This window comes from Vanellus vanellus (assembly GCF_965231255.1).
Source record: "Vanellus vanellus genome assembly, chromosome: 6".
In the NCBI taxonomy this organism is placed as follows: Eukaryota; Metazoa; Chordata; class Aves; order Charadriiformes; family Charadriidae; genus Vanellus; species Vanellus vanellus.
The window spans coordinates 28128810-28138412 of record NC_138911.1 but is presented as its reverse complement, the minus strand read 5'-3'; the positions used below and the strand labels follow the sequence as shown (position 1 = coordinate 28138412).

At 45.8% G+C, this 9603-nt stretch overlaps 1 protein-coding gene across 1 annotated transcript in view; it reads right to left on the bottom strand.

The window, feature by feature from the left end:
* Positions 1-316: 316 nt before the first annotated feature.
* AMBRA1 (autophagy and beclin 1 regulator 1) overlaps positions 317-9603 on the bottom strand; it is a 137453-nt gene continuing 128166 nt past the window's right edge. Inside the window, exon 18 of the mRNA XM_082484831.1 lies at positions 317-1919. Within this exon, the coding sequence (XP_082340957.1) occupies positions 1429-1919 (491 nt within the window). The 3' untranslated portion in view covers positions 317-1428. The remainder of the gene's footprint in view (positions 1920-9603) is intronic.

Genomic DNA, 9603 nt, shown 5'->3' with positions numbered 1-9603 from the left:
CTACATACCTTTTTAAATGGGATAGTAGAAACGCTTCCCTTTCTCCCCAATGCAGTACTTGAACAATGGGAAATGCCCAAGTCCCTGTTCATCTCCACATTGGTTAAAAGGCGATTTGCAATCAAGACTCGCAAACGCTCTTCCCTGTTTCCCAGTTTTGGGTTTCCAACCCTTAGGCTGAGCCTGCTTTCTTCCTTGGAAGGGGGTGGTCATCATCCAATATTTGTAAGCTACCTGGAGCTTCTGAGCTGGATGTACCTACCTCAAGGCCGAACACAGAGACAATCATCACACAAATGAAGACAGTAGGTCAAGCAAGGGTTTGTCATATTTTAATGACATTGATCTTTGGTGTTTCCCTCGTTAGCACTCACGCTCTCCCCGTCCTTCCTCCACGAGCCTGCTAGGGATGGAGAGTTACAAACGAAAAGGAAAATCACATTTGAGACTAAAAACAAAATATCAGAGCCTTGATTTCTCCACTAGAAACTACATGTACAAGGTCAAGATTTCACATGCAACACCTTACATCACAGACTCATACCTCACACCCTGGCCTGGAGCTGAAAGACATTTCCTGCCCCCTGCCAAGGAGATGTAGCTCAGTCCTGGCACCATAAAACCACTGGAATGGCTCATTCATGTTAATATTGGCACAGCTTAGAACATCCTTGTGTGAACTGCATCCTGACTAGAGAGCAGTAGCCCCTGTCCCTCTACCCATCTACACAGCAGCTCTGCTTAGGTTCCTGCCAAGTACTACACTAACTCTCTAAAAAGGAAAGATCCCTCACCTGTGAGCAGATCCTGAGCCATGCAGGTTTTGGCAAAGCCCAGTTCTTCCCAGAAAAGACCACAATGGAGGCAGGACGGGTCTCAGAACACCACGTTCTGAGGGGGGAGCAGTGCTGTGCCACAGAGTGGGACTGTGGCCTGGAAGACTCCTCCACTCCAGTAATGGAGCTGGAGCATCACGCCCAGGTTTGCCTGGCAGGACTGCCTATCTCCAGAAGGATGCTGCAGGCCCCCTTCCCTTTCTTCACTCTACTGATCAGCCCCTGGGCATAAAAGGGCAAGAAAGAGGAAAGGAAAGAAACTTTACAAAGGATGACACTGACCAAACTGCAGGGTTAGGGATGAGCTCAGGGGATCGCAGGGGGCTTCAAAATCTGCATGATGTGCAGCCAGTATGGTTCATATTCCTGTTAATTTTTCAGCACTGGGAATGCTGGAACTTAAGTACGCTTTCTGCCCCATGGCTTCCCTTGCAGTCCTTATCCTTTCCCACTCACCCAGGATAGAGAAGCCCTCTGAACCACCAGCATCCTGTCAGAGCCACACGTCCCTACTCTTCCAGCTCCTGGCCAGATGTGAGGTACAGGTCTCTGCTGAGCAGTACAAGGGTAGCACCAACACACAACTCAATCTCTACCTGTTCCGTGACTCCCCACTGGTGCTGTCATTACTATAGAAGTTGGTACTGTCAGGAAGATGGTTATTATTAGTTAGGTCACTGTATTCAATTGGTCCCTCAATGTCCATGGAGGACTGGGCCTGCTCTGGCAGGTCCAGATCACCAGCGCTTTGTCCTTCACTCCCGCCAGGGGCTGTCCGCGGGCTCAGACCATGCTCTGACAGCTGCATAGACTCTGAAAGGATCCGTCCCTCCAGCTCAGCTGCCAGCTGCTGTGAGGTGGACTGCTGTGATGATGTGCCCTCAACTCCAGTGGACTCCGCACCAGTTTGAGAGCTGCGGTGGATCCGGTGGCTCACAATGATGTTGTTGCCAAAGCCACCCATGGATGCCATGGTGGTGCTCTGCTCCCTCTGGACCACAGCAGTCATGCCACCTTCTGCCATCAGCCTTTGGATCCTACTGAGGGCATCCTCCCCACTGGCCCCATATTCTGGACCTTCACCTGCAAGAGAAAGCAGAAGCAACTTTGATGCACAAGGCAAACTACAACACAAAGAGAAAGTATGCTGGGTGGATGCATCACACACTGCACATGTGCTGCAACAGAAGATGGGTTTTGTTCCAGAGGGAGCCCCACATTTTATTTCCATAACTTTTGGTGAAAGGCATGGAACTCTGTCAAGAAAATCTTGGCCGCTCCCACAGGTATCCTTCACAGACTTGCATGTCCAACCCTTGGTGAAGCAGCTCTTATCTAGCCATACAGGTGGGGAAAAAAAGAGAAGTCAAAGCAGCAGTCTGTTTTCTCGCAGCTGCAGAGGCAGTCCAGCCAGTCCCACAGGGGCAGGAAGAAAAACCTCAGTTTGCACTGCAATAAACCAAATGCTTCACCATGATGTTAGAGAGTCCTGTGGCCTTTCCTGCTTCACCTGTTTGAGAACACCCCAGGCATATGACATGATGGCAATCTCCCCAGTATCAGGGAAGACATAGCCAACTGGCCAAGAGCAGACAGCAGCTACAGAACATGGTCTGTGCTTCCAACATCACCTATGATCAAGGAAAGATCAAGTCTGTAGGCTCCTCCTCCCCTTGACCGATATCTTTTGAGGAATGCAAAAACCATCTCTTAAGACCTAGAGTCTTTGTCTACTCTATCTCTGAGTTTTCCCTTTGTAATCAGGCTACACTGAGCTCTGAGGCATCGTCAGATGCCCTGGTTGCTGAAGATTACTTTTGAAGAACAAAATCTCACAGAAAAATAGCACAAGTAGATTAAATCCCCATGGCAGGAAGGTTCAGCCCGGTTCTGTTTCCCAGCATCCTCCTTTTGCTACAAACTTTACCCAGACCATTTGGAGAAAACAATCTGTAATCATAAACTGCTAGAATCATTCCACAGTGGGATCCTGATGATTCTTATTAAAGAGATAAATCTCACTCCCAGCTCCATGAAGCTATCGCAGTGCTGATTAGAGGAGAAGAGAAAGCCATAAGCTCGCCTGGCACCAAGGAAATGAACATGAATGTCAACAAGACTAGATGTAGGCAGGAGTTAAAACACAATAAAACCCAAAATGCCACACTGACTAGGAAGTCAAAACTGCTTGGGGCTGTGGGGTGGAGATCACGTATCCAACATGGGAGCTGGGGTATTCAGCACAGTCTACATCATGCCACTGTAGAGGTTCTTTTTAACAAAAGCAAGATAGTTAAAGCTGTTAACGTGTTATGCAGTCAGTCAGTGACAAGCTTATTCCCTTTCCTCATGGGCTGAATGGTACTTGCATCAACCACCACCAGCTTCCTCCACCACAGGGTACAGCTAATTTCGTCTTCAAGCAAGTCTGCTGACATACTGCCCCGCTGTAGAATTACTATGGGCATTAAGGGCAAATTTAATTCTCACGAGTAAGTCCCTTTCTGCTACAAATGTAGTAAGCCTGCTGCATCCACTATACATAGAGCAATTACATAGCTCCATGGTTAGAGCATCAGTGAGACCACAGAGACACCAGTAACCACACAAGAACTCGGAGCAGAGCCTAGAGGAGTGAGCAGGAATACCCCCTGGGCAGAGCCTGACCCACAACTCTAGCAGGGAAATCCTGTTCAGGATGTGGCTGATGCACGAACTAGGATGTGGCTGATATACAGAGTAGGAACTTGGCTGACCAGCATGAGGACTGAGAACAGACCCAAGCAGCTATTAGACTGGAAACTTCAGTTGAAAAGCGTGCATGCCAGGGAATATTGAAACATTAATTATGAGCAGAAGTGGAAGGTTTGAGAAGCATGGTTTTGGATTCAGTCATCGCTTCCTTCTGAGGGCACAGTCATAAGCACTTTGTTACCAACCATCTGGCCAGGCCAGAGAAGAAGCTTGAGAAAGCCAAGATGCACAACTTGGCTTAGAGGCACGCCAGCCAGCCCTCGCCATGCAAGTCCTGAAACAGCAGGTACTGTGCTCTTGACAGATCACTTACTATAAACTAGCCAAACACAGGAGCGTTGGAACAGCAACTCAGCAAGGATCCCCAGCCAGTGCTCCTCAGCATAACAAATGTACTTCACCATAGGAGTCTACGCAGGCAGCTCACACCACAGCACCCCCTGCTCTTCCCTGCCCCTCAGTTACCACATGCCATGGCTGAATTGCCAGTTGAGGCATCTGTCTGCTCCGAAAACAGGCAAGGGCTGATGCCACAGCAGAAATCAGTAAGTCATGAGCCTTCAGATTACGAGCACAGAGATACAGCAGCATTGGAAATTCCAGAAAGACAGCCCATCGAGGGCCAGAAATGAGCCTCACCATTCAAGCAGCCAATAAGCACCCCTGCTTTGGGGGTTGTCCTCCCCTCTTTCCCCCTCAGGTTTTGACAATGACTTCGCCTGACTGGTTCAGAGCAAAGCTTCCTGCGCGATTTGCCTTGAGCTGAGCTACAGCACAGATTCACATACAGCCCATTTCTACTGCCTGGTGACTCCCACACATGTTCTCTCACCAGGCTGCCAATGCGGACTACATTAGTACTCCGTGCAAGTGAAATAAGCTAACTTCCATTTGGTGGAGGTTCAGAGTGTGCACACAGCCACTTACCCAAAACAGCAGCAATGCCATAAACCCCACACCTCAGATTGCTAGAAGTTTCAAAATGCTGCAGTGGCTAAACCCCATTCTCTGTGCCACCAGGTGAACAAAAACAGGACAGAGAAACCCCATGCTCATGACACTTTTTTCAGACTCCAAAGGGTATAAGGTGTATCCAGAGCATGAAAATGAGCTTGTGCAGGAGTAGGCCAAGTGACAAGACATCTAATTCTCCACATGGACAACACAATTTCTCTTCTCTTCTCTCATTTCATTCTCGGAACTACATTCTGATCTCCCAGGCTCTGTAAAATCCTTTATCTTAAGCTCTCGTTCTTCTAAGCCTACCTTCTAGGGTCATAAAAATAGAAAAATCTCATAGAGCACTACAGACAAAATCTAGAAAACTGAGCTAACAGCTCCAGATACAGTATGTCAAATATCAATGTAAGCATAACACCTGCCAATTCTCCCTCCATGTAGGCTGTCCCTGTATCAGAATCCATCACAGAGCAGGAAGCAATCCTGAGACACAGTTTCCATCTTTTTCTGGACAGGGACACAAGTTCTGTGCCTGACAGGACAGAAAAGCATCACCCACAGTTCCATTCCACAATACAATTAAGCATTAGTGTTGTGTCCACAGTGCTGTGTTCCTACAAACCTTTTCTACTCTAACCGAAGTGACCTTTCCAGAGGTCCAAAACCCCATCTATCCCACACACAGACACAAAACATTACTTACTCTTGAGAGTAATTATACTGAAGACCAAAGGATTTCTGCCAATCCAGCTGACTGCCTCCAACATTTAACAAAATATTCCCTAGCTGATGCATCTGTCTCTAGAAGCCCTCTGCCACGCTACTCCAGTGAGACAAGAGTTTGACACAGAAGACTACAAAGGCGAAACATCTGGCAAACTTTCAGTGGAGCTGGGCATAAAGCAGAAGGACTTCCACTCTTAAATGAAGTGGTCTCTGAAGTACTTATGGGGACTACAACTTGTTTATCTCTGGGCATGGATGGCACACATCCGATAAAGAGCAAAGCCCACGGAAGCAAGGATGAGATCAGGCTCCTCTGTGGCTGTGCCATATACTGACATTCCTCTCATATTTTTTCCTATTTTCAGCTTTCCTCTTTCTAAAACCAGCAGTAGTTAGTAGCCATGCTTGAAAACAAAGCTTCAAAATTAGAACTAAGAGTAAGCACTGCGGAATCTTCACAGAACATGGAATAATAGCTCTGAGGTGTGAGCTGACCCACTATTTCAGACACTCAAAGACAAAAATATCAGCATTTTAAAATGAATTCACTCCTTGTATTAAGAATGGAAAAGGGAGGGTCACAGCACAGCATAACCAGCTATGAATAATCACATCTCCCTTAGTGCCAGAAGAAATACTACCAGTTACTTTTCTCCCCAACCAAGCTCAGAAGCATATTCATACTTCCTTTCTGAGGTAGCTAATCCAAACAACTACACAGAACTCAGAAAAGACACGACTGCTTTGACTCATAACAAATTTCTTCACAGTATCTCACCTTGGTGATTTGTATGAGTGAAACTTATTTCTGTAACGAGAGTTTAAAAGTAGCCCCCAAAATTTAATCCCAAGAGAGCCAGGTACTTGGAGTAGCTCACACTATAAAGGCTTGCGTAGCACATGCTTCTAGAAACTGATTCTATTTTTTAGGTAGTACTTTTCAGAGGGCTTTAAAGAGAAACTGAAATTTGCAGTTCTATAGGACATATGACACACATTTTACAGATGGACGGGCAGATGAAAGGCTAAGGGATCTACCCACGTTTCTACTTGGAGAATGAGAGGCATATCTAGAGGCTGATCCCTGGTGTCCTGGTTCCCATTTCCACACTAATCAAACAAAGGTCACATCACATCTGACAACAGCAGTGCAAGAATGCGTTCAGCTAATGTAAAACAACATGTTTCCTTTTAGCATTCTTGAGGCTCAGCTGGGGACAGAGTATTCCTACCCATGCAGCCCCCCGACACTTGTTCCCAATGTCTCAGATTAAAGACGTTGCATCACACGCATGCACAGTGACTCTGCTTCTAAGTGCTCCTCAGGCATCCTCAGGATGCTTTGCTTATACCAGGAAAGTTTCACTTCGGTGTGCTGTCTTTTCACTACTAAAGTTTGAACACGGTGAATCCCACAAAGCCACACCTTCATTTTACAACCCTTTTCCTTCTCAAAAGTATCTGCTACAACCTTTGAAAGCAGTTGGGACAGTTGTTCTTTAAACAACTAGATTACCTGAAAGATGTATTGATATACTGTCAATAGCCAGGGGACAGCATAGGCACACAATCAAACAAGTGTCCTGAAGCTCTGCAAAAGTCCCTTTCCCTCTGCCTGTAGCACTGTCCCTGACGGTTACTGCCACTTGCACCCTACTCCACAGATCCAGCAGCCTGAACAGTGGCAGCCACAGTCTGACCCAGTCTGGGCTGAGAATTACAATTGCTAAAGGTTAAAGCTTTCGGCCATTAAATCTTATTAGGAATTTTTGTTGGGTTAAGTGACATGTAATTTGCCAGTTGAATACAGATCCCTCCCCCATCACGCCTGTCCATTTGCAAGGGAAAGAGTAGGTGTAACTCCCAAAAGACATTTCTAATTAAGAGTGCCTCAAAGTTACAACTCCATCACAATTGCCACTAGGTCTGTCAGCTTAAAAAAAAGTAGGAGACAGCCGAAACACTGTTTGAGGCATTTCTTGGTACCTCTCCTAGTTTTGTCTCAACTCTAAGTTCCTGTGGTGTATGTGTGGCTCGGGAGCAGAGTTCACAAGGCAGCTATCAACTGCTGCAAAACAAAGAGATACAGACATTAGAGGGATTCACTTCTAATAAAGTCATCATATACTCATTCCTCCAAAGGAGGTAGAAAGATAATCAGAACAGCAAAGTCCCCGCAGAGCTTTGCATGAGAAAAGGAAACTATTTATACCCGCACAGAGCTTAATTAGATTTCTGATGCAATTCTGCATACTTTTTTTTTTTTTGTACAGTAAGCACGTATCTGCAAGAAATGCCCGGAGCCAGAATTCCCCACAATGGCAAGGCTGACAGGACATAGGACAGAAACCCACTCTTGGGGGTAGCACTACCCTTCCTTTTACTTTTTTTTTTTTTTTAACAGTCAAGGTTGGGTTTTGTTTGTTTGTTTTTGTTTTGTTTTTTTTCCCTAACGACGAGGTGATAACTAAAATACTTTCCTTTACATTAGAATCACATCTGATTTATCCATTCTGCTGCTGATAATACTGCTAAGCCTTTACGTAGTGATTTACATCTTCAAAGCCCCATACAAAACACTAATTAATCTCCACAGCCCCTGGTGTACTGTACTATGGGAAGATTTATTCCCATTTGGTAGATGATTAATAATTTGCCCTAGGTCACACACCAACCTAGTCGTAGCACAGTCATCCGTCCCCCCCCTCCGCTTCGCATCCCTGACATCTAGATCCTGCTCTCAGGGAACACTGTTTCTTTTTCAACAGGCAAAGAGTTATGGTAGGTACAGTGGGCAAATTAACCATAAGAAAAGCAGTGAAACATCTAATCTAGCCTGCCTGAACACACTGAATGCCACAAGCAATGCAACGGGGCTCAAGTATAATGTGAAGCACAAAGACTCCTGGATGAACCAGACCACTGATGCCCCATGGCTGAGGTGTTGGTAACAGAAGTCGAAAATTTGTCTTTCTGCTTCATGATATGTCCTCGTACTCTTCCTCTGTCATGGATTACAAAGATTTTTTGGATCCTACACACTCCTGATAGTTAGTCTCTTGACAGCTCCCTGCTTTGAGCTGCTCTGGAGCTTTTGCACAGGAATTTCCACTGAGGGTGCAACTGGCGTAAGAACTGATCAACTACTGGGGAAGACCACTTGGCTCATATACAGCGCATATGTCCATACCAGAATAACTACTTTGTTCTGAAGATCCTTATATAGTAGACAGGAGTGTGACAGCCCATTTTGTAGGTGAGGGCACTTACAAGGAGACATGCGATAAGTCAGTGTCTGAGCCAGAAATCATACCAGATGTGGAACCCACCAATCTTCTTCCAAGCAAGAAAGGGAGGCAAAGAGAAGTCTCTGTCCTAGGCTTGTTATCTACGCTCCTTTTCTTCCAAATTCTACATGTTTTGCTCCTTTGTAGAGATACCCTGTCCAAAGCAGTGGTAAAGGACAACCCTTCCCCATTTCATTAATTAGTTTAAAGCCATAATCTAGATCTGAAGATTGAAACATTAATTAGAAAGAACAAGATAATGGAACTTTCAGATGGCTGCAGAACAGCAGCAGAGAGAAGCACTGGAGAACTGGTTTAACAGAGCAGAGAAAGACCCCCAAGCCTGCAGCATCAGACGTCATGGCCTTGATGCAAGAAGGTCCCACACTGTACGATGTTCTCAGTCTGCGTACCACATTCAGTGGTAGAACCAGTTCCCACAAGTTCAGCATTTGTCCAGACGTCCTACATTCCAGCCTTATTCACATGCCCTCAACTGTACTAACCTTCCAGAGAGGTTCATCCCAGCTCTGCTGAGATAAACAGATGGGAAACCCCAACAGGTCAGGAATTTGCCACTTAACTGACCAGAAGAGCTGAGATCAGAGAAACACAAAGCTTTAGCACACATGCTGGATAGTGTACAACAGAAACTGGAAGAGTCACGTGCCAAAAAGCATCTTTCAGAGTGACAGAGCACAAGTAAGCATACAGGCACAAAAACGCATGTCATGAGCTGCTTCCCAAAGCCAAGTGGGTACATCATGAACCAACACCTTGATTTTATCTGTCTTTCCTATGTATATACTGCCCAGCTCCTTCCCAGCCAAGTCTTCAGAGTTGGGTTCAAGCACAATGCTACAGTATAGAGACAAGCAGCATGGAGAAAATCACCATGCTTTCAAAAGATCAGTGATTTTATCATCATTAAGGAATTGCACATCACCTGTTTCTAGCTCTTTACATGCAGTTAAGTTTTCCTGGACCAGGAAACACTAGAGACACTTTAGGACAGCTGAGCTGGACACTCATCACAGCCT